General features: G+C 43.5%; 1 protein-coding gene across 50 annotated transcripts in view; it reads left to right on the forward strand.

Moving 5' to 3' along the window:
* TCF7L2 (transcription factor 7 like 2) overlaps positions 1-26,028 on the forward strand; it is a 217,662-nt gene that overhangs the window by 7,863 nt on the left and 183,771 nt on the right. For 27 of the 50 annotated variants that reach the window (XM_031015252.3, XM_055352144.2, XM_055352156.2 and 24 more), the window contains exon 4: positions 6,737-6,805. The exons of the other annotated variants lie outside the window; for them this stretch is intronic. In XM_031015252.3, coding sequence (XP_030871112.1) covers positions 6,737-6,805 — 69 coding nt within the window. The remainder of the gene's footprint in view (positions 1-6,736; positions 6,806-26,028) is intronic. 50 annotated transcript variants of the gene reach the window in all.

Raw genomic sequence — 26,028 nt, forward strand, 5'->3', positions numbered from 1 at the left:
CAGTTGTCCTACTGATTTTAATTTATGTTGAAAAAGTGGGCTGTTCTGGTGTATTACAAACTACGCGGTTTAAGGGGGAAGTGAGATTCAAAGGTGTTTGCCAGGCCAGGAGAGATGATAGCTCTCATTTCTGACTGGATCCTTCCTTCCATCCAACCCAAACTTAAAGACCCAGGCCGAAAGGATTTTCTTTTCTAATCAATGGCATGCAGAAACTTACTAGCCCTCAGGGATAGATATGAATCCCTAAACAGCTCATTACAAAGAAGGGGCTGTGGGATCTTTGAACGGGTTATCAGCCGAGGTGTTCTTTGCTTTTCCCAAGATAGGTTTTTTCTCCTTAGGCACATCTGATTTCGGGCTGGTAATTCGACCTGTTATATTTTATTCTTTTTGTCATGCAGTAGCCCCAACCAGGTCGGTCTACGGAGGGAGGAATGGCCAGGAGTGGCATCAGCCCTGAAGGAGTTAAAATTGCTCCCTAAAGTTTGGCATCATGAAAATAAATTTGAGGCCTGGTAGGCATTAGCAGGGCACAGCACATTTACAGAGCTTAATTAGTACGCACTGTAATTGTTCATGGTCTGCCAGAAGAAGTAATGTTCAGGAAAAGTGGAGTCCCTCTCTTGCAGTCTTCAGCTTGAAACCGATAAATCACTTGCATATTTGTGTAGTGATTCAAATGGAGCTAAGACCTCTCCCATCCCAACATGTGGTAAATTGTAAAGTCAATGAATTGCAGATGTAGGCTACAGTGAGATTCTCTAAGAAAATGCAGAATGAATGGGAAAGAGTGATGCTATAAATATTTACTGAGAAGATAACTAGATTCCTTCGTGCTGGGCCAATTATGATGTACTAAAATATATTAGTAAAATGCTTAAAAAATTGAGAGGATTTGTGTGGGTCTTTGGGTGGGTTGGTTTGTTTTGGAAAGTGAAATAAAAGGCACTATGTTGTTGTCGTGTCAGTTTTATTAAGCCTGAATCACAATGGCATACCCAGGGAAGGACACATGAAACCCACATTAATGCAAATTAATTCGTTATGAGTTGCAGCACTGCGACTGCTAAGTGGAGTAATGATGGGGCATCATTTTAAGAGTTTTAGTGTAGCAACTTTTAATGAAAAATGCTGTGTTAGGAACATGTCTCAGCACTTCAGCCCACGTGTTTTTCTATATGCTAGAAATATGTTTTGTACAAGAGCAGGAAACTTGATTCACTTTATTTTTTCCCCCAAACAGTTTAAGAGCTTTAATTATGTTTTGACGTTGAAAGAAAATGATCTAGTTTTTCTCAAAAATCAACCCAGAAATGCCTATCACCATAACGAAGTTCAAGCTCAACTTTTTTTTTTGCGAGACTTTGCAGCACAAAGTGGAGAAACGATGAACATAGCATTTCCCCGCAGACCTACAGATAAAACTTTCTTGAAGCGACTTTTTCCCCTTTTTTTCTTCTTAGAGAATTTTGGTCTCAGGCAATGTTGCAAGTCAATACTTCTTTCCCCAAATGTGAGTAGGTGGATACGTATAGAAGCTGTAAAAGTTAATGATCGTTCTCTGACTCATAGCTGATGGTTTCAGGTTGAGGAAAAGAAAAATTAATGAGGGTAAATAGACATTTGATGGAACATTGAGACAGTAGGAGAGATTGTTCTTGTGTCTAAAGGCATGCATTTTGTTGCCGCAGAATTTCTGAGGCAGAATGCCAGGAAGTGAAAGGGGATGCTGTCGTTAAGTTATTGTTTAGGGATGGTACAAATGTTCAGTGTCTAGATCTTTGCAGGAATGTTTAAGCTCAAGTACCAGGCAATGCTGGTTTTGCCTTTTCTCTTGAAGTCAGAGGCCCCCCTTGGTACTTTTTATAAGGGCAGGCAGTCACCCAAAGTCTTGGTCAAAAGTTTATTTCCCATTAAATGTAAAAGGCTCTCAACACAGGACTGGGGGCAGTGGGGTAGGGGAAGCTGGGCTTATAATGGCCTGTGGTTGCTCAAATGACTAATGACCTAAGAAAAGGTCTTAGGTATACTAAAAAAAAGTATTTTGTTTCTTAAGGTAATTACATGGAAATTAGATTTCAAGTGGCTCATGGTAGTAGCTACAGGGTAGAGAGGAAAGTGGACCAAAAAAAACTAACATCTCCTAGGAAATGATCTGTTTTTTTTATATAGATAAGAGAAAGCCAGGTGATTCATAAAACTGAAAATAAAGTAAACGTTCCACCTCTTCCCAATTTAGCAGGACGAATAGGCATCAAAAATTAATGTTCATCGTGTTAGAAGTTAGCTTAGTGCTGGAAAAACCAACAGAGGATTTCAATTGTTTTAATTGTCTTTGAGGAGGTGATTCCTGTGGTTGAAAAAAGCTGTTTCCCATTCCATGTCTGGGTATCTCTGATGTTTTGCATATCAGAAACATCAAATTTAGAGCCCAGTAGTGATTAGAAATAAGATGAAGAATCTAGATATGATGATAATAAGGGAAGGGGTTAATCTTAAAATGTTGGTCTTTACATTGCTGAAGAATTTTGCAAGCCTGTGCTGAGAACTGCCGAGTCTTCACCGTTCTTCCTCTGGACAAGTGAGGGCTGAGGCATTTGTGGGTAGTAGAATGGGGGATGGGCTTGGTCACTGATTTTTGTTGAGAGCTTCATGGGAAGCAATGAAATGGAAAATACGCTGGAGTTCTCATCTGGTGACTCCCTGGGTACTCCAGGCAGGGAAGTGCCATTTTGAAGGTGTGAGGCACAGCCAGGTGAGAGCAGCCATGTTTGCCGGATGAGGAAATGATGTGGAGTGGTCTTGGAGCACTCCTGGTGACTGGTGCAGGACAGTCCCAAGAGATGAGGCAGATGGGAACCTGTTTTTTTTTTTTGAGATGGAGTTTCGCTCTTGTTGTCCAGGCCGGAGTGCAGTGGTGCGATCTTGGCTCACTGTAGCTTCTGCCTTCCCGGCTCAAGCAATTCTCCTGCCTCAGCCTCCCGAGTAGCTGGGATTATAGGCGCGCACCACCCTGCTGGGCTAATTTTATTTTTGTATTTTTAGTGGAGATGGTGTTTCGCCATCTTGGCCAGGCTGGTCTGGAACTCCTGTCCTCAGATGATCCGGCCTCCTCGGCCTCCCAAAGTGCTGGGATTACAGGCGCGAGCCATTGCGCCCAGCCTGGGAACCTGGTTTTTATTTTATGTTGTTATTATTTTTTGAGACGGAGTTTTGCTCTTGTTGCCCAGGCTGGAGTGCAATGCCTAGATCTCGCTCACCACAACCTCCCCCTCCCGGGTTCAAGCGATTCTCCTGCCTCAGCCTCCCTCATAGCTGGGATTACAGGAATGCGCCACCACACCCGGCTAATTTTTGTATTTTTTAGTAGAGACGGGGTTTCACCATGTTGGTCAGGCTAGTCTCGAACTCCCGACCTCAGGTGACCGCCCCCCTCTCCGCCCCCCCCCCCCCCACCTCGGCCTTCCAAAGCGCTGGGATTACAGGCGTGAGCCATCGTGCCCGGCCAGAACCTGGTTTTTAAACTCAGATATGCCTTGGTCATCTTGTCTTGGACTTCGCAGTCTCACCTCATATTCCAAAGCACACAAATGGCCTACCATCTTTTATTCTTCCTTCTAGCTTCTGGAGAGAGAAATGATTGTTCCAGTTTAGAACAGGAGTTTACTGGGTGTTTGTATTTTTTATCTGTGCCTTAAAAAAATTAGATTATAATGAACAAGACATCTTTATGTTTTACAGGGAAGGAAAAAGCAGTGAAAGTATGCATTTTCGAAAGAAAAGTGTGTTGGGAAAAGAGAGAGAGGGTGGAAACCCAAAGGAGAAACGAAAATTTTAAGTCCTTGTTGCAGTAGCTGGAGGAAGTGAGCTTGGAAATCTCTCCAGCACAATGGTTGCTGGCTGGGAAGAAAGATCTGACTTAGACACAGAATAAGCTGCTTGTGCTGGGTGTGTTTGTGAGCTGGGTGAGGTTTTCTGTGTCGCTGGGCCCCTGAGGGAAGTTACGTTGCTGGGGGGTGGGGTGGGGGGCATTAGAAGGGAGTTTGGGTGTCTGCGGGCGCGCGCGTGTGCGTGTATGTGTGTGTGTGAGAGAGAGAGAGAGAGAAGGTAAAATTAACTTTGTCCTATATGTTGGTTTCTCTGCTAGAGTCTTAAGGAACTTGCAGCTGCATTTTTACTGTTTCAATTACAGCATTCTCTCTAGGATTGTTGGTGTTATTTGGGTGATGATGAAGGCAAGGATTAAGAACAGAACTGGACAAGTGAAAATTGAATTTGGGTTAACCACAGTTTGATTAATTTATTCATAAGATTGTGACTATATGAATTTTTTTCAACAACATATCCTTAGTTATCAGGTGTCCATTCAATTTTAATTGACAATATAAGATTCCTATGGTTACCCTGTGTACAGATTGCCTAGGGGCTCTGCAGGGATTGTGGGAAGAAAAGCTTGGACAAGTTTCCATTAAGATCTGAATCAGGCGATTGGAAAAGAAGAGAATAAAACCAACTGAAAAGAGAGGGACAAGTTGTTAGTGTTGCCTACTCTGCTTGAAGGAGAACCCTCCTCAGACAAGAGCTACTTTCTGGCCAAGAATTCCAGGCTCGCAGAGAAACCTGTCCCAGGCACAGAAGTTGTTTTAACATGATGCAGAATTGTCACAGTAATTAGTGCAATCTCCGTTTACTGACTGGCAGTTTTTACAAAAAGGAGATGGGGACAAAGGGTGCAAAGTCATCTTTGTTTTTCAGCAGGTCACTTTACTTATTTATTTTTATTTTTTATTTTTGAGATGGAGTCTCTTACCGCCCAGGCTGGAGTGCAGCGATAGGGTCTTGGCTCACTGCAACTTCTGCCTCCTGGGTCCAAGCAATTTTCCTGCCTCAGCCTCCTGAGTAGCTGGGACTATAGGCGCCCGCCACCACGCCTGGCTAATTTTTGTATTCTTGGTAGAGACGGGGTTTCACCATGTTGGCCAGGGTGGTCTCAAACCTCTGACCTCAGGTGATCCGCCCGCCTCAGCCTCCCAAAGTGCTGGGATTACAGGCGTGAGGCACTGCGCCCTGCCAGCGGTTCACTTCAGATACTGCTTCTGAGTATGTGTGGGGGGCTGTGTGTGGGGGACAGATCTTCTGTTGTTTTAGGGCAGTGTGGTTCATTACTCTCCTTTGACAGGTATAGGGTTTTTTTCCCACCTACTTCATTGTGTCTCCTTTTAATTTTAATTAATATTCCGTTTGGGGCAAGCAGACTTACATTATATCTATATTTACATATATATGTAATGTTTTCTATTTGTTTATTTGGAACAGATAAAATGATCTCAGAGCCCACTGCATCCTAAAATGGATATTTATAGACTTAGCCCATGAACAACATGGATTTAGACTATTTTTTTTATTGGATTACTACCCTTGTGTTTATTTTGAGTTAGTTCAAAAGTTCTTATGTGATTTTTTCCACTTTTATTTATTTTTTAAAACTGTGTGGACTGAATTGTTTTTCTTCCAGGGAGCAAGATACAAATTATCTGGATCTGAAACTCGCAGCCTAAATTACACTTTGTGCTAGTAACACAGACGTGTTCTGGTAGTAGTAATAGCACAGGAGTAGTAACAGTAGTTTATTATAATACTACAGATCCATTTTTGGAAATGCAGTTGATCTGCCTGTTGCAAGGAGGGGAAATGGACATCAATTTCACAGGGTCATCTGATTCCTCATTATTAGTTCCTATTTGGCAAATTAAAATGCATTTTCAGATAATTGTTGAGATCCTTTAGTGATTATTGTATTGTTTATAAAGTAAATCAGCAGATGGTGTTTGTTTTCCCAGTTGATGGGATCTCAAGATTAGCAAGTATTATTTGGGAAGATGAGAATTGGGTGAACAATCTTGCTCTTCCTTTCTATTTCGGGATACCTGCTTCATTGATGGGTGGTCTCTAGGACTTCAGAGGGAAAGGCTGAGGACAGACTTAGACCTTGGGGAGGGTCTGAGCCAATCAGTGACTTACATTCACTCAGTTGCCATCTAATAGGTGGTCCTCCCTTAGAAAATTGGTGGCTTTCTGGCAGTGTTTGGCCCTCTCTTTGGGGAAGTGTGGATTACTAGAGTGCAGGCGACAGAGATGGCCTGGGATGGACAGCTTAGTCATCATGAAAGAATGTGTAAGGCATCGGGTGGCCCCTGAATTCTGTCTGACACATTTGTTTTCCCAGAAATAGAATTGCATTGGAGAGTTGGGGCCTAGTTATTAGAAATATGGGGGTGGGGTGCTTGTACTTGTTGCAGTCTTGTGGCTTCTCATAATCTTTTCTCTCCTAATCCTTCCTCTTGCCTACATGTTGCAATTCTCATGACTTTTTGCAGCACACAGTTCATTTTTCTTCAGCATCCCGCTCAGCACACTGGCTTCCTTTATGTCTTAATGGGCATCCGTCTTTCCTTTTCATGTCATTGATTCTCACTCCTGGCCCCCATCTTCCCTGTATGCTTATTGAATAGGTGCTTAAAAAACAAAAACAAAAACAAAAACAAAAAAACTTTACCTTAGATTGTTATGATCATCTTATCCATAGCAACAAATGAAAGTACACAGGTCTTGATTGAATGCCAGGGCTACAGTTCAATCTAGGAAGGTTTGTCTGCTATTCATAAACTGCTTAAGATGTTTTCTTGTAGTTTGTGACATAAGCAGAACGCTTTGATTTGGTTTCTTTCTACAGCTCCATTTTCAGTCCGGCAGCACACATTACTCTGCGTACAAAACGATTGAACACCAGATTGCAGTTCAGGTAGGAAACGCAAGAGATTCTGAAGCTTGAATTGTCTATATGTAGGTCTCTTGTGTGTTTTATTCTCCGCCCCTTCCCCCAACCGAGATGATGATGATGATGATGATGATGATGATGGTGGTGGTGGTGGTGGTGATGGTGGTGGTGGTGGTGGTGATGGTGGTGGTGGTGGTGATGGTGGTGGTGGTGGTGGTGGGGGGGGAGTTGAATCACTGGGGGAGAAGGGGAGCAAAGGAGAGAGAAGCAGGAGAAATGCTGCTGAAATGATTTAGAGATATGGAAAGAAAGAGAAGGCTGTGCTTATTGTTAAGAGTTTCTTGATCGGGCATAATGGGCACACAGACCCCAGCTTGAGTACTGTTTTTCTTTGCTTAGGGAGGGATCTTGAATTGGGAGTAAAACGGGGTGGCACAATGTGAATGGGAAGGCTTAAGGGGAGAGGTGGGAGAGGAGGCCGTGCGACAGCCAGAGGGTTGTTTCTGGTGGATCAAAATCATGTTAAGTGGTGCTAAGAATATCTCTTTGGACCTGATCATCCTGAAATGTTGATTTCTCTTGGACCTGTCTATGTATGACACTAAATGTGCTGGAAGGGAAAGGCGACAGATCCCAGCTTCTGATGAGTGTCCTGTTTCCTGCTCACGTAGTACTTCCATTCTCTTAAATCTAAAGGCTAAACAAATCATGGACTAATATAGACTTGGAGCTGAACTGATGCCAGCAGAATGCAGTAGAGGAGGGAGAGCAGACTAATACGATTTTCGTCTGTCTGCCTGGCCTTGCTGGGATGGATGTACCTCATGGTGTAACTAATGGTACCAAAACTTCTTGAGTGTTCTGGCTTAACCCTTTGAAGGGATTCTCTTGAAACCGTTTGCTGTAGTGTTGAAGTCTAGCTGGAGAGCCTTCTTTTTTTGTGAGTTGATGTTGGTTTGTTAGATCATTTGTGTTATTCCATGACTTCTTTTCTGGGCAAGAGCCCTTGCAGATAACTTGTCTGTGTGTGTGTGTATGTGTGTGTGTGTGTGTGTGTGTGTGTGTGTGTGTGTGGTCTTAGGTAGCTGCAGCCACAATGCATCTTTGTAGCTCTGTCATCTCAGTTCTGCATCTTCCTCGATAAGACTTCCAGATAGCTATTTGCCCCAGGTAAACGGAATTATTCCGCCAGTGAAAAGCATGAGTCAGCAGACATTTTTATTTGGTGCATTCCTAGTGTTTCTGTACTCATTTTCAGGCCACAGCAACTTATTTTAAAAATATTTGAGGCTGGGTGAGGTGGCTCACGCCTGTAATCCCAGCACTTTGGGAGGCTGAGGCGGGCGGATCACTTGAGGTCAGGAGTTCGAGACCAGCCTGGCCAACATGGTGACACCCCATCTCTACTAAAAATATAAAAGTTAGCTCAGTGTGGTGGTGGGTGCCTGTAATCCCAGTTAATCAGGAGGCTGAGGCAGGAGAATCACTTGAACCCGGGAGGCGGAGGTTGCGGTGAGCCGAGATCACGCCACTGCACTCCAGCCTGGGTGACAAGAGTGAGACTCTGTCTAAAATATATATTTTATATATATATATATATATTTTCTTTTTTTGATTACTTCTGCAGTTGTGCTGCCAACCTTCTTGTGTGTGTCTTTTGGGGGAAAGTGTGACTCTTGATTTTACCCTTCTCCACTCCTAACTGTTTCCAAGACTGACATGTCTTTTTTAACTTGAGGCTGCAATTGTTCTTTTTGGCATGCTGCCCATTTGTCCCTCCTTCTTCCTTTTGATGGACAGCATAGTAAGTCTTGCTCCCAGAAAGTGCTTTAGATGCGGGACTTGGTTAGAGAACAAGCCCAAACCCTAACTCCTGGTGCCTGAGTGGATGTACAACTCTTGGTGAACGGGTGGATGTACCATGCCAAGGCCTCCTACATCTTGGGTAGTGCTGGAAAATCTTGTTGCCTGGGGTGTGGGAATTGTTGAGGTTGAATAGGATAGTGATCCTTATCTTGGTGTGGAAAGGCTGGCTGGGGCCATGTCACTGGGAGACTATCCCAGACCAGACCAGCTGTTGTATCTTTACACCCGTTGCTGAAGTGCCCCTTGTTAGGCCGAGCAGTTCGTCTTTCTCCAAACCACCTGGCACGGTGCAGGCCATGTGAAGCTCTTTCTCAGGAGGAAGATGGAGTAAATTACAGAGCTCATTGTTTTGGAGGACTGAAACCATTACTATTCCTCCATGAACAGGTAGTATTGTTCTCTGCTTCTATTTGCTAAGGCTTGATGCCCATGTGGGCAAACAGAGAGACATTTTATTAGAGACCCAGCACCATGCTTTTGCAGTGTTCATTCTCCCTCAGTCTCTGCTAGACCCGCACAAGGCCAAGCTAAATGGCATCTAGCTGTAATTTTAGTTTGATCCTCAAAGGATAAATGGCAAAAAGCAAAACCAAAGAAGCAAAGGGAAAAGAAGGGGAAAGCTTAGACAAAATGAAATTGTTCCCAAAGTACATTGGGGAGCTCATAATCTTTTTGCTCTGGATGTAGCATAGAGCAGATATGTTCCTTTCGCTCCATTCTCCAACTTAAGGCTAAATGCAGTGTGATTGTCAGGGCAGAATTATTGTCCCTGGAAACTTAAAACTGTTTAACCTTAATAAATACTAGATTTCAATAGAAGCTGAGCTTGTTGCTCTCCTGAGCTACATCCTAAAATAACCCAGAGTACTATGACCCTGTGCATCACATTAGACTCATACGACTCATACTCTAAACTTCCCATCCTTCCTGTAATCTCAGGACTCAGCCAAGCTCACCGTTTATATGAATGGCCTTGGGTGGTTCTATAGACACGTCACATTCTTATAAAAGGTTTGGACACAATAGCAGTTGCTATGTTTAGATCTTTCCTACTTTTGACAGCCTCCTAGCTCCCCTTGGTTTTGAAAAGACAAGAGCAACTCAGATGGCCACGTTCTCCCAAAATGGGTAACACAAATGAAACTAGAAAGAAAATTAAAAGTTTTTTTTTCTTTTTTTTTTTTTTTTGAGACGGAGTTTCGCTCTTTGTTGCCCAGGCTGGAGTGCAATGGCGCGATCTCGGCTCACTGCAACCTCCGCCTCCCAGGTTCAAGTGATTCTCCTGCCTCAGCCTCCCGAGTAGCTGGGATTACAGGCATGTGCCACCACGCTCGGCTATTTTTGTATTTTTAGTGGAGATGGGGTTTCTCCATGTTGGTCAGGCTGGTCTCGAACTCCCGACCTCAGGTAATCCTCCTGCCTCGGCCTCCCAAAGTACTGGGATTATAGGCGTGAGCCACCGCTCCTGGCCAAAAATTAAAAGATCTTTTAGAAAAGACATTGTTTCAAAATTCTATTGACTTTTAAAATGTTTTATTGAAGTATAATATACATGTAACATAGTACACAGAACTTTAGTAGAGAGTAGAGAGGTGGATGAAGTTTTCCATATGTGAACGTCCATGAAACCATTACTCAGATCAATATATATAGAATGAAGTTGGGACACCTTTATTGTCAAGGGCCAGACACTAAATATTTTGGGCTTTTTGAGCCGCTCAGTCTCTGTTGCAACTACATTTGATCCTTGAATGGCACAACATGAGTTTGAACCACATGGATCCACTTAGACGTGGATTTTCTTCTGCCTCTGAGAGAGCAAGACCAACCCCTTCTCTTCCTTCTCTTCCTCCTCTTCCTCCTCAGCCAACTCATCCCAAAGATGGCAAGGATGAAGACCTTTATGATGATCCACTTCCACTTAATGAATAGTAAATATGTTTTCTTTATGATTTTCTTAATAACATTTTCTTTAGCTTACACTACTGTAAGAATACAGCATATAATATATACATAAATTATATATTAATTGACTGTTTATGTTATCGGTCAGGCTTCCAGTCAACAGTAGGCTATTAGTTAAGTTTTTGGGGAGTCAAAAGATATACTCGGGTTTTCTTTTTCATTTTTTTTGAAACGGATTCTCACTCTGTCGCCCAGGCTGGAGTGCAGTGGCATGATCTCGGCTCACTGCAACCTCCGCCTCCCAGGCTCAAGCAATTCTCCTACCTCAGCCTCGCTAGTAGCTGGGACTACAGGTGCCTGCCACCACGTTCGGCTCATTTTTTGTATTTTTAGTAGAGATGGGGTTTCACTGTGTTAGCCAGGATGGTCTCAATCTCCTGACCTCGTGATCCGCCCATTTGGCTTCCCAAAGTGCTGGGATTATAGGCATGAGCCACTGGGCCTGACCTATACTTGGCTTTTCAACTGTGTGGGGGTTCGGTGTCCCTGGCCTGGGGGTTCAGGGGTCAACTGTACTCAGCGCTTCTATTGTGGTTTGAAAGCAGTCAATGATAAACCCAAAGGAATATATATATATTCCTTGTTGTGTCTCAGTAAAATTTTATTTAGAAAAAAACAGGCAGTGGCTGTATTTGGTCCCAGAGGCTAACTTCTGATAAAGAGCTCCCCAGAAGTCTACCTTGTTTCCCCCTTTTTCCAGTTATTTGGCTTCTTCCTCTCTCCCCTGCCCCCACTGAAAAGTCTGTTAGTTTTATTTATCACTGTGGATTAGTTTTACCTGTTTTTTGACTTCATGTAAATGGAATCTTATAGAATGTACTGTTTCATGTCTGGCCACACTCAGCATATGTCTGTGAGTTTCATCCATGTTATTTTGGGTAGCAATGGTTTGCTCTTTTTCATGGCCAAGTAGTATTCCACTGATGAATATGCTTCAGTGCATGCATCCTTCCTACGTTGTTGGATATTTGGATTGCTTCCAGTTTTTTTGCGATTATGAATAAAGTTCTAGTAACATTCTCCCACACATCTTTTGGGGAAACATATATTTCCATTTCTGTTTATACACCAAGAGTAGACTTGGAGGGGCATGGGGTAAATGTGTGTTTAGTCTTGCACTGACCTTCTGAGAGAGACTTGAGTGCTGGATTTGAGTATTGTCATTGCAACAGGGCCAGTAGTTGTTAGGTATGTGAGTGGTACGTGCAGGGTGAGCAGTAAATTTATCTAGGTGTGATCAGAGGCCAATTGCCCAAGCTCCGGTGCAGGCCCCTTCATGCAGTGATTTGCCCTTTGGCCCCAGCTCCTAGGAACTCCTCCCACTGTCTCCATTAACCTGGGAGGAGGACTAGCAGGCTGAATTCCAGAGGTGGACCTACATTGCAGATGTGTGTAAACAGAGCTGTCTCCCAGGAATGCCCTGCAGGTGATTGTAGATAATGTTTAGGCATCTCTATTGCCTTCATGAAGAAAGCCCTTCCAACACTCCTACTCTCAGCATTATTCCAACCCTATGAGCACTGTTGTGATGAAGGTCAAGACCCACAGAAGATGTTTCCCTTGGTTTTTGGAAGGGCTACTTCTGAGCCAATTAAGCCTTTGTTTTAAGAGCGTTTTGGCCAAAGGTTAATGTTTTAACACCAAGTCAGATGTGATTTAGGAAAAACCTCCACATGCAGCAAAAACAAACTGTGTAAACCTTTCTTGGTTGTTATTCTTTTTAGATTTGAAGTGGTTTGTGTGTGTGTGTGTGTGTGCGCATGTGCGCGCTTGTGCGTCCACACAAAGACAACTAGGAGAGGATCCAGAAGAAATGGACCATTTTATTTGTTTACACAGCTGAGGAGTGGATACTGTGCAGTGGGGGTTGCTTTCCCTCTTGTTCTTATGCTTGCAAGTTCCCATCTGAGCTTTACCAAAGCATAACCTTCTGCTTGGTCTTAGAACTCCTCCACCATGAATCAGTAAGGCCACCAGGACCCTCCTCCAGGGCCTGGGTGCTTTTTGGAGCCAAGGAGAGAAGAATACTAACTGGAGAGTGTCCTTACCCCGTGTTGGCCACTTATTCCTGGATGTGAACTGGATGTTCAGTCTTGTCCGTGTCTTAACATTGTTAAGATTCCTGGGGTGCGTTGACACAGAGTCTATGTCTGTGTCTGAGCAGACCCTTCATACTGTGATGAGCATGGCCAGAAATTCGTACCAGCGGACTGGCCCAGCATTGAAGAATGAGGTGGCAGTGTTTGCAGGGCGCTTGACTTTCTCCCACTTCAGGTTTTTGATGGGGGTCTCTTGTGTTCTGGGCCTTTCCTCTCACCCATCACAAGTTCCCTGGCCTTCCTGTTTTCATGAGGATTTGCTCTCTTGGCTGAGCAGCAGATCCAGGCTAAGTGAAGAACTCCTGGAAACAGGTTCAGCCCTTCGTGCAGTCACTTCCTCACGTTTCCTTTAGAGCTGTAGCAGACTTAGGCTGTGATATTTCATGTCCATTTTCCACAAAGGAATGAAGAATTAGAGAGAGATCATTTCACTAGAGTAGTTTGATAGAACCTGTGGATGCCAGGTAACTTGCTCAAGAGGTTCACTGACTTGCTATGGTGATGAGTTTTAGCCTAATTAGCTAATTTAAGTCCATACCTCAGAAGAATGTTCATTCATGAAAAATATTTGCATCTAATGTGTGCCAGGCCACTGGAGAATTCATCAGTGAGCAAAACAGACAAAAATCCCTTGCTCTCACCAAGCTTAAATTCTAGTGATATTTTAATATTAATTTTTAATATTTAAATTCTAGTGATACTGACTTATAAACACCCCGTTCCCAAACTGAGTTAGGTTTCCAGTGTAGTCCAGGAGTTAGATTTTCCTTTTCTTTTATTTTTTTGAGACAGAGCCTTGCTCTGTTGTCCAGGCTGGAGGTTTTTCCTCTGCCTCCCAGGTTTCAAGCGATTCTCGTGCCTCAGCCTTTTGAGTAGCTGGGATTACAGGTGTGCACCACCACACCTGGCTAATTTTTGTATTTTTAGTAAAGATGGGGGCTTCACCATGTTGGCCAGGCTGGTCTTGAACTCCTGACCTCAGGTGATCCTCCTGCCTTGGCCTCCCAAAGTGCTGGGATTACAGGTGTGAGCCACCACGCCCGGACAGGAGTTACTTTTTTTTTTTGAGATGGAGTCTTGCTCTGTCACCCAGTCTGGAATGCAGTGGCGTGATGTCGGCTCACTGCAACCTCCACCTCCTGGGTTCAAGCAATTCTCCTGCCTCAGCCTCCTGAGTAGGTGCGACTACAGGTGTGTGCCACCACATCCAGCTAAGTTTTGTATTTTTAGTAGAGATGAGGTCTCACCATGTTGGCCAGGCTAGTCTCAAACTCCTGACCTCAGGTGATCCATCTGCCTTGGCCTCCCAAAGTGCTGGGGTTACAGGTGTGAGCCACTGGGCCTGGCCGTCATTTTTTTCTTTCCTTTTTTTTTTTTGAAGCGGAGTCTCGCTCTATTTCCCAGGCTGGTATGCAGTGGTGCGATCTCGGCTCACTGCAACCTCTGCCTCCTGAGTTCAAGGGATTCTCCTGCCTCAGCCTCCCGCTGGCCGTCATTTTTAATCAGGGTTGTGATTTTCAACCCATTGAAGTTTGAGAATTGCTGCCTTAGAGTCTTCTGAAACCAATCAATTGATCATTTATTGGCTGTCCCAGTCATTTTCACTAGCCAAATAAAAAATGAGGGCTGTCTAAGTACTACATTGGGATAATATTTTCTTATTTTGAATGAGAAATTGGACTGCCCTTATGTTCCAGTGAGTTTTTGAGGCCTTTATTTTCCCATTCTTATGTGAAGACAGCCAGATACTTTTGCAAAGCTTGAGAAAAAGCATTTGTTTATGGAAGAGTAGCTTGGACAATAAGGTGCTTAGACTTTGGGGTCAGAGGCAATAACAATAGTTAGTAATAATAGCTGCTTATGCTTATTGAATTCTCTTGAGGGATCCAGTGTTAAATGCTTTTTGTGAATTATTATTATTATTTTGAGACAGGGTCTCACTCTGTCACCCAGGCTGGAGTACAGTGGTGTGATCATAGCTCACTGCAGCCTCAACCTCCCCGGGCTAAGGTGATTCTCCCACCTCAGCCTCTTGAGTAGCTGGGACTACAGGTATGCATCACCACACCTGGCTAATTTTTGCATTTTTAGTGGAGACGGGGCTTCGCCATGTTGCCCAGGCTGGTCTTTAACTCCTGAGCTCAAGCTCTCCGCCTGCCTTAGCCTCCCAAAGTGCTGGGATTACAGGCGTGATCCACCGCGCCCAGCGTATGTGAATTCTTTATTGATTCTTCATAACAACACAGAGGGAAATTTGAATGGTGTAGTTACTGGTATTATCACCATTATCCTCATTTTGTAAATGAGGAAACAGATACCTGAGATATTTTGCCCAAGGCCAATTAGGATTCAAACCCAGACAGTGTGACTAGAGAGAGATTGTCCTACATAGGCTTATGGTAACTATTGCCTGCTCAAAGTAATGCTCACAGGGGTCTAGGGGTTCCCTTACAGCAGTGGCTGCCAACCAGCCTTCTGGGCAACACACATAGGAATCACGTGGGACCTGGTAAAAAGTACAGAATCCTGGGTTCTACTCCTTGGAGATTCTCATTTAGGGACTAGGTCAGTGTTTCACAAGCTCAAGTATCACCTGGAGGGCACCCGGAGAGCAGACTGGGAATCCACCCCCAGGGTTTCAGGTTCTGTAAGCTTGGAACGGGTCCTGACATTTGCAAGCTTTTAATTAATGCTGTGTTCCTTCTCTGGGGATAGCTCTTGGAGAACCACCGGACTAGGGCAAGGGTTCCCAGCTTGGACTGTTAGGTTATACTCACTCAGGAAGCATTTCAAACAATATTCAGCCCAGGCCCTGCCCTAGACCAACCGAGTCAGCATCTCTGGGGGTTGTGGCCTGTGCATCCCTGGGTTGCAAAAGCTTCCCAGCTTTTAGTGAGCAGGCCGGGTTGAGGCATCTGGTCTAGGGGATCCTGGAATCTGCTACCACTTCCCCACACCGGATGATTCTAATGCACACAGTCACACTAGGGAACAACTATTGTAAGCCTTTTTTATTGGTTTGTTTATTTAATTTTAATTTTATTTATTTATTTATTTTTGAGAGGGAGTCTCACTCTGTTGCCCAGGCTGGAGTACAGTGGTGCCATCTCGGCTCACTGCAACCTCTGCCTCCTGGGTTCAAGCTGTTCGCCTGCCTCAGCCTCCCAAGTATCTGAGATTACAGGTTCTTGCCACCACGCCTTGCCTAATTTTTGTATTTTTGGTAGATACGGGGTTTCACCATGTTGGCCAGGCTGGTCTTGAACCCTCACCTCAAGTAATCTGCCCCCCTTGGCCTCCCAAAGTACTGGGATTATAGGTGGGGGCCACTGGACCCTGCCAATTTTTAATTGTTTTGTAGAGACGGGTCTCACCTTGTTGCCCAGGCTGATACAGTCCATTTTAATAGGCAAGGAAACAGGTGCATGGAGGTGAATGGGTTGGTCCCAGTTCTTACCACTTGGTGGACACGGGACAAGACAAGAATCCAGGAGTCCAATGCAGCTTTCTTTCAACACGGCTTTCTTTCTATCTTTCCAGGAGAGGTTATCATCTTGTCTAAGCCAATAGCAATTGGATTACATTGGCCAGATAAAATAAAACAATCTAGTTTTACCGTTTTTACTTATATCATTTTAAAACTTATATCTGTTTTAATTATATCATTGTATTTGTACGAGTTGAGATATTTGTATCTGTTCATTCTCCACCATATTAGGGCACTTAGTTCGGAAGAGGGCTGGTGAGGATACCAAGAGAACGTCTGGTAGTCTTTAACTGGAACTACCAGAAAGAAAAAAACGACTGTCGTATCAGCCATACGTGTGCCTCTTATAGGCCACGGCAGGTGGGCCTCGAGGTCTGACCTATGGCAGTCAGCTGCTGGTATTTTCTTTTTTTTGTTTTTGTTTTTGAGATGAGTCTCGCTCTGTTGCCCAGGCTGGAGTGCAGTGGCGCAATCTCGGCTCACTGCCACCTCTGCTTCCCGGGTTCAAGCAATTCTCTGCCTCAGCCTCCCGAGTGGCTGGGATTACAGGTGCCTGCCACCATGCCCAGCTAATTTTTTTGTATTTTTAGTAGAGACGGGGTTTCACCATCTTGACCAGGCTGGTCTTGAACTCCTGACCTCATGATCCACCCACCTCGGCCTCCCAAAGTGCTGGGATTACAGGCATGAACCACCGCGCCCGGCTGTCTGCTGGTATTTTCTTAGCATAACTTCATTTTGTAAATTCTACTTTATAATATTATTTTATAAAGTCCCTGAAAATCATGGGATTGTTTAGCTGAGCACAGAAATTTCTAAATGGGTTGTGACCAACATTTACAGGCTTATCAGGCTTAGTAGTTAATTTGTTTCTTGAGTTTGATTTGGTTGCATGGTATCAAATCCTGATCAAACAGATAAGTGGTTGCTTCTTTTTTTTTCTTTTTCTTTTTTTTTTTTTACTGGTTTGCCTTGAAATCTTAGCATCTGCTTCAATTAAACAGAAATGGCATTACCTGTTCCCGAGGGTTCCACCAAAACCACTGGATGGATGGTAGTGTGTTTAATAGTTAATGAATACTACATTGAAATGTAAAAATAAAGTTTAAAAGTAGGTACGTGTGGCCGGGCGCGGTGGCTCACGCCTGTAATCCCAGCACTTTGGGAGGCCGAGGCGGGCGGATCACGAGGTCAGGAGATCGAGACCATCCTGGCTAACATGGTGAAACCCCGTCTCTACTAAAAATACAAAAAATTAGCCGGGCGTGGTGGCGGGCGCCTGTAGTCCCAGCTACTCGGGAGGCTGAGGCAGGAGAATGGCGTGAATCCGGGAGGCGGAGCTTGCAGTGAGCTGAGATTGGGCCACTGCACTCCAGCCTGGGCGACAGAGCCAGACTCCGTCTCAAAAAAAAAAAAAAGTAGGTACGTGTACTATATTATCTCTATATTTATATGTTATAAAAAGAAACATTCACATCAAACATATGTGGAGTCTTTGAAGCATCTTCACAAAATCCTAGTGTTTTAAGGGGTGCAGCTAGGAAAATACTTGGTTATACCACATTCCATCCAGATTGAGGCTCGGTCTGGAAACTGGCATGTCTGTGTCTTTGGTTAGTAGTAGGGGCTGGATGAGATAGGATGACTTAATGCAGGACTTCTCAGCCTCAGCACTGTTGACATTTTGGGCTGGAGAATTCTTCGTTGCAGGGGACCATCCTGTGCATTGTAGGGTGTTTATTTTTAAATTTTATTTATTTTTATTTTTATTTGAGACAAGAGTCTCACTCTATTGCCTAGGCTGGAGTGCAGTGTTGCGATCTTGGATCACTGCAACCTCTGCCTCCTGGGTTCAAGGGATTCTCATACCTCAACTCCCCAGTAGCTGGGATTATAGGCGTGCACCACCATGCCTGGCTAATTTTTGTATTTTCAGTAGAGATGAGGTTTCACCATGTTGGCCAGGCTGTTCTCAAACTCCTGACCTCAAGTGATCCGCCCGTCTCGGCCTCCCAAAGTGCTGGGATTACAGGCGTGAGCCGCCATGGTCGGCCTGTAGGGTGTTTATTTAGCACCATTCATTGACCTCTTCCCTCTTGATGCCACTGGCACCCAACAAAAATGTGACAACTGAAAATATCTCTAGACATTGCTGCATGTCCCCTGGGGATCAAAATCATCCCTTGGTTGAGAACCTCTGACTCAGTGTAATAGTTTAAAGCATGCATCATACCATTGATATTATACTATATTACCTTTGCATTTTAAAGAAACAGGTACGAGTGGAGGTGAATAGTTTAGTTCCTGCTTCTGGAGTCAGGTATATCTATCTGGGTTTGAGTGTCGGCTCTGCTAAGCTTCAGTTTCCTAAATCTGTAAAATGGGGATAATGGCAGTACCTGTTTCTAGAGTTGGGAGATTAAACAAGGTAAGATATATAATGATCTGGGCAGTACGATGATACAGGGAAGCATGCTTGATAAATGTAAGGTGCTATTTTTACCATTGAGGATTATGAAGTACTTGTTTGCACATTTAGAATATGCTTTATCCCGACATGCATTGTGTATTTTTTATTTCCTGTCAAGAGTATCACACATGATAAATTTGATAACTTGGACTATCTTTGCTGTGTAACAAAGATTTATGACTCCTATTTCTGTTGGTTGCTGTTTGCATTTCTCTTATGTCACTGAAAATTTTTTGCTGGGTCCTTGTTACATTTGACTAGAATATAAGCACTTCTGAAGGGCTAAGATTGTGTCTTACTCAGAGATTGTGTTTTACTCATATTTATAACCCTGTAGCACCATGCACTAATTTCCTGGGACATCGTAGGTGTACAACTAGGGGGGTGAATGTGTTTGAATATCTAATTGTGGGCAGAAAGGAAACAGTATATAAGTGAGATTGGGGTAGGTGTATATTAGAGGTAGCAAAGTGTGCTTTTAGAATTTTTAAATAACAGCCCCTTTTATAATATGAAAGACCAAAAATAATTTGTTTTTGTGCTCAGCCAGGTAGTTTGAGATGAGTGTTCGACCCCTTTGTCAACTTGGTGTTCTTTTCCACGTATCTTAGATTTTGATTCCAGCTCTCCATCAGTGCGTGAATTTGCACTGCTGTCTTAGAGACTATGGCATCACCCAAACAGTGGTAACTATGGTTGGACTGGTTTCTATTTCTATGACCATCTTCTGATTTTCAGAATGCTTAGAGGTTAGTTGGCTTTTAAAAGCAATATTACCTTTTTTTTTTTTTTTAAATGTCAGGCAGCATTACCTGTCAGATCATAATATTTTCATACACTTTGACAATTGTCATTCATTCCTGCAGGGGACTTCAAAACAAATTTTAAACAAGATTTTTTCCTAATTGTGGATGGATGAGCCTGCACAGACAGATTCATTCTTTTCTCTTTCCAAACCTCGTGCCTCCCAGATTTTTGAGGTTGAGATGAAGCACCAGAATAAATAGCTTTGGTTGCAAACCAGAAATCTTCCAAGGCTTGAAAATGGGTGTGTGTGATAGTAGCCCATTCTAGGGGTACTGGAAGATTCTTTTCACTAGGGCTTTGGTGAGGCTGCCCTGTAGGGAAGAAGTCTTGTGTCAACAGTTTTTAAGTTGATTCAGTAAGCATTGTTGATGATTGAAATTGAAGAATTGTGAAGACAATTCATCTTGAGGAACAGAGAGCATAGGGTGTGAGCCAGGCTGCTGGGAGCAGACATTGACATACGGGCCGTCATCAAACTAATTGTTGTTTGAATTACCTGTTATGATCCGATGACAAATCTGCCTTGCTCCTGCCACTGGAGCAGAAAATGTAGCTTGAATTGGCGTGATGTTAGCAAGTGTAAACTGTACTTCAACAAGATGGATAAACCCAATTATGGGGCAGACCTGTAGAGAGAAAATCCATTTAAATCTCATAATGTTAAGCAGAGCCGTGTTTAATTCATTTGGACCAATTTGGGAATGATGTATGAGTGTTGGTGAACATTAGTCAAAGGGGGGACCACTTGGGGGAAAGGGATGTGCCGATGCCGCAGGCCACTGGGGGGAGGCAGCTGGGGTGTTGTCTCAGCAGCCTGCACTAATGGCGGGGAAAGGCAGAAATGACCAAACGATGTACTGCCTGCTGTCGGGGAGCAGTGCTGTGTAAATAAACCAATAAGGAAAACATACGAAGCAGAAAGGAGAGGAGTTGTTTTTCCTAAATGCTATTGACAGCCCAAAACATAAAGGAAATTTGAGGTTCCCTTTCTCTATTTCTAAACCCTGAAACCCTTATGGGCTCTGCTAAGCCTTGTAACAGGAGGCCTAGAAAAAGCTCTTGCCAGAAAGCTTAATGATGATTTGAAAGAGAGAAAGAAAAAGGACAGCTAAATTTAAATTGATATCTTGGGGCATTTGATTCTCTATTGGAAAGCAGTTAAGAGGGATTATTATTTTGAAATATATGTATTATGCATATTTGAAATGGAGTCTTAGAAGGTCTTGTCTATTTAAAAATCTCCCTCTCTATTTTTTAATAGCTACTAAGTGGTGACCCAGCTTTGCACATAGTGGGTGCTTAATATATACTGATTAGGTGAATGAAAGCATTGAACTTGAGAGGCAGTTTTCAGAGCTAGATATTGGTGTTTTCTGTACCTCAAACTCATTAGGATGTATAAGGACCTCATATCCTAATTTCTCATAGTAGTCTTTTTTGGCTTTCATTCCCAGGAATTTTGTGATTTTTTTTTTTTTTGAGACGGAGTCTTGCTCTGTCACCCAGGATAGAGTACGGTGGTGCGATCTCGGCTCAGTGCAAGCTCTGCCTCCTGGGTTCATGTGATTTTCCTGCCTCAGCCTCCCGAGTAGCTGGGACTACAGGCACCCGCCACCACGCCTGGCTAATTTTTTTTTTTTTTTGTATTTTTAGTAGAGATGAGGTTTCACTGTGTTAGCCAGGATGGTCTCGATCTCCTGACCTTGTGATCCACCTGTCTTGGCCTCCCAAAGTGCTGGGATTATAGGCGTGAGCCACCGCGCCCGGCCAAATTTTGTGATTTTTATATAATAATATATGATTCCACTTCTTTTAAAATATATATATATTTTTATTATACTTTAAGTTCTAGGGTACATGTGCACAACGTGCAGGTTTGTTACATATGTATGCATGTGCCATGTTGGTGTGCTGCCCCCATTAACTTGTCATTTACATTAGGTATATCTCCTAATGCTATGATTCCACTTTTTATCCCTACTCCTACATTGTTGGTTTTGCCAAGGATGTTCTTAGAAGACTCCAACCCTCTTTTATGTGGGGAGGAGCTGCTAAAGCCCCCTAGTGAATTGGTATTGTTTGTTTTTTTTCTCTTTTGATTTGGGGGGTTTTCATCTTTCATGGAGTGGACTGGCCTTGGAGACTTCGCCTGTTGAAAGGAGAACTTAAAAGACTGGAGTGCATAAGGAGCTTGGCAATGGACCGCCAAGACATTCATGGTTGTGCACTCTTGCCTCAGTACCCATGAATCTAATGATTGGAAGTGCTGGGTGTAAGTGGAGGTTAAAGCCCTAGAATTTTTTTTCTGTAACTGGGGACAGTTCATTGTATGAGGTCATGGTGCACATTGAGTGCCCATTCTGGGCACATCTTTTGTCCCAGAGTCAAATTTGTTAGGATTTTATACCACTTTCTGGCGTTCTCCAAGTTTCAGCTTAGTTGAAGAACCAGTAAAAGAATGACAATAGGCTGGGTGTGGTGGCTCATGCCTGTAATTCCAGCACTTTGGGAAGCCGAGGCGGGCGGATCACTTGAGGTCAGGAGTTCGAGACCAGCCTGGCCAACCTGGTGAAATCCTGTCCCTACTAAAAATACAAAAAATTAGGTGGGTGTAGTGGCATGCACCTGTAATTCCGGCTACTGGGGAGCTGAGGCAGGAGAATTGCTTGAACTGGGAGGCGGAGGTTGCAGTGAGCAGAGATGGCGCCACTGTACTCCAGCCTAGGTGACGGAGCAAGACCCTGTCTCAAAAAAAAAAAAAAAAAATAATAATAAACGAAGACCTCACAGTTATGTTTCAACACTATGAATTCTGAGAATCTGAATTTTCTGATCTAGTTACCAGTAGAATGTACGTAAAATACTTTGAGAAAATTTAAATTAGCATCTCCACCAAAAAGCCCCAGCACGTTTAGCCCGTGATTTGACCTGCCCAATGGGAGTCTTCCAAATCATTTAAGAACAAGTAAGTACTATTAATTAAATGAACTTGGAAGAAACATATCAGGATGTGCTTCCAAATCTGAAGGTATTTGTGCTGAAAGAATCATCTCTTGTGTTCCATGAGTTTTATGGGGGACTCTGTCTGGTTTGGCTCAAAAGCATTTGTCAGGTTTATACTCCTGAGGGTGGGGTATACACAGTGTGAACTGGGCAGGCAGTGAATAAGGGAATTTCTGGAGAACAGACCCTTAAGGAAAAGAAAGCCTCCGCTTTGCGGGTTAGAATGGCCAGTGTATGTTGGGGGCAAGTCTTTTCAGGGCCTTCTGTGGTTTTTGTCCTGGTGAGCTTACTGCTTTCTGATGTAATAGCAAAGCTGAAATCTTGCAGTAATGTGCAGAGAGGAATTTTTGTCCTTTGGATTAGCTTCTAAGATATAAATATATAGCAAAAGACCCAGGACTACTTAATTTGATACAGAAATGAAATGGTGAGTTATCTAGATAAGGGCTTGATTGATTTATGAAATGTATCAGACTCAATTCAGGAGTGTTCCGGGAGTCACGAAGTTCAGAACTAGATTCTTATCCTTAAAATCAAAAACAAACCTCCCCTGCTTCCCTCCTCCTGGTCTTAAGTCGCTAGTTTTTATTCTGGAATCCAGCGGCATTTGTTTCTTTTTTTTTTTTTTGAGACGGAGTCTCGCTCTGTCGCCCAGCCTGGATGGAGTGCAGTGGCACGATCTTGGCTCACTGCAAGCTCCGCCTCCCCGGTTCATGCCGTTCTCCTACCTCAGCCTCCCGGTAGCTGGGACTACAGGCATCCACCACCACGCCCGGCTAATTTTTTGTATTTTTAGTAGAGACGGGGTTTCACAGTGTTAGCCAGGATGGTCTCGATCTCTTGACCTCGTGATCCGCCCGCCTCAGCCTCCCAAAGTGCTGGGATTACAGGCGTGAGCCACCGTTCCCGGCCAAAGCATTTGTTTCTTAATAATTGCTGAAGAAGCCAAGAGTTTCCTGTTAATTGAAAAAAAAAATCACTGAAGCAATGTATAAAGACACTTTTTTCTTGAAAGAGAACTTAAAGGAAGATTCGAAAGTGCCCCTAAGCTAAGAACATTCTTACCAAACCCACCAGTATGTTTTAGGCAGCCTGCTTTGCTTTGTGTTTTCTTGTCACTTGTCGCTGTTGCTACATTTTCATAATGGTGAAAGCAGATGAGAAATGTCTCCTCACAGAAGATACAATTTGTGAAGCTGTTTCTGTCTGAAGAATTGGCACTCAGGGCTTGAATTTGAGCAAGTAAAGGGCATCAATAATGTGATGGGCCCCTTTCCTTGGCTCAAAAAAAAAAAAAAAAAGTAAAGAAGAAAAGGGGAAAAGCTGTGTTTTGCTTGGGTGACTTTTCAGCTTGGTTAAATTTGCCAGTTTCTCTCTATCAGAAAATAAATGCTAATACTCCTGACATGATTTTGTCATTTTAGGATCATTTAGGAAAAGCATCAAGTTAGTTTTTGCTGATTGGGTTGGTACCTCCGCCATCCTTAACTGTTTATTTAATAGTCATAAATTGAGAGTTTGGTGTTTCCTACCACCACCCTCTTTGGAATTTTTGGTCAAGATCATCTCCAGCCACCAAGTTTGCATAGCAGTGAAAGGAGCCCGACAATGACTTAAATGTGACGGGAACCAATGATGTGACTTGTAAAAAGTACACACAGAAAACCACATGCCACATGCAAAGCAGATAGGGTTTTGATTTCGGCCTCAGTGGTTCTCTTATCGTTTCTTTCGCCCTGAGAGTGGATTTTTATCTTTCGATCTGACTTCTGTTTTGGTCATGGTTTGTGGTTTCCTTTTGCCATCACAGCTCGTACGTTTGGCTGCATGGGAACCAAAGTGACCAGGAGTCCTGGTCGGTGGAAGTCTCAGGCAAGGCAGCCCCAGCATGCCAGCCCCCAGGAATATTGAGACTGCAGTGGCTTCAGAATTATTGCTCCCGTCCTGCTAACTCACATGCTCCCCACCTGGGGATTCTATTATCCCTCTGTCTTTGCTTCTTATGTAATACCTCTGTGGACTATTTTGGAAACATCTAGATCAACTTGTGATTGATCTTCCCATTCTATGTATTTCTCCTGGTTCCCTGCTTTTCTATCATCTCCTTTGGGAGGGAATATTTTTCCTCATTAACTAGTTTCCAGGTCAAAATTTCTCCATGAAGTATGAACTTTTCTTTATCCCAGTATTTAATTTCCACCACTTTTTTTTTTTTAATAACATAAGGCTGAAACTTTTTAATTGGGCAGGTTACTTAATTGCTATGTGGCTCTATTTTCTCATCTGTGAAAAGCAGGTTTACTGAGAAGACTGGCCTATCACGGGGATTCATGTGAGGCTCTGTCACAGGGGCCTAGTCCAGTACCTGGCACATAAAGGTTTATTGGGTTTATGACTATTCCCAGTGGGGTGTTTCTGGGCAAACTGGGATAGCTGATCACCCTAACACAGTTGTTATTAAAACTCTTGCCAAGCTTACAAGTGGTGATATATTGTGGTGCATATCTCTTTTTTTCCCCGCTTGCTTAGTACCTCACAGCAGAATCTGGACTTGAGTTATTTCTCCTGAATGAGAGTAGTCCAGAATACCCTTTATTTTTGTTTTCTTCTTTGAGATGGAGTCTCACTCTGTTGCCCAGACTGGAGTGCAGTGGTGCGATCTTGGCTCATTGCAGCCTCCATCAACCTCCCGGATTCAAACAATTCTCCTGCCTCAGCCTCCCGAGTAGCTGGGACTACAGGCGCGCACTACCACGCCCGGCTAATTTTTGTATTTTTAGTAGAGACAGGGTTTTGCCATATTGGCCTGGCTGCTCTTAAACTCCTGACCTCAAGTGATCTGCCCACCTTGGCCTCCCAAAGTGCTGGGATTACAGGTGTGAGCCACTGCCCCTGGCCCCAGAATACCCTTTGAAGAGAGTTAGGGTGAAAGAGTCCATGTTGTGATATCATTTGTCTCCCCATGGAGGTAAACCAAAAAGCCTGGGGATGAGATGGGACTTATAATTATTATTTAGTTTCTGATGGGCATGAAATTAGTGACAGCAAGACAGGAATTTGTGGTCTTTTGGTTGTAACGTCTGCTCTGTTTTTGTTTTTTGTTTTTTTGGTTTTTTTTTGGTCAGATTTCTGTTCCTTAGTACTTCATTAAAAAAATAAATTTAGGCCGGGCACGGTGGCTCACGCCTGTAATCCCAGCACTTTGGGAGGCCAAGACGGGCGGATCATGAGGTCAGGAGATCGAAACCATCCTGGCTAACATGGTGAAACCCCGTCTCTACTAAAAATACAAAAAATTAGCTGGGCATGGTGGTGGGCGCCTGTAGTCCCAGCTACTCCGGAGGCTGAGGCAGGGGAATGGTGTAAGTAAACCTGGGAGGTGGAGCTTGCAGTGAGCCGAGATCACGCCACTGCACTCCAGCCTGGGAGACAGAGCAAGACTCTGTCTCAAATAAATAAATAAATTAATTAATTAATTAATTAATTAAAAAGTCATCCTTTTCAGTTCTCAAATGGCAGAGGTCTGCATCATGCCTTGTGAACCTATTGA

Source organism: Gorilla gorilla, chromosome 8, assembly GCF_029281585.2.
Source record: "Gorilla gorilla gorilla isolate KB3781 chromosome 8, NHGRI_mGorGor1-v2.1_pri, whole genome shotgun sequence".
Classification (NCBI taxonomy): domain Eukaryota; kingdom Metazoa; phylum Chordata; class Mammalia; order Primates; family Hominidae; genus Gorilla; species Gorilla gorilla.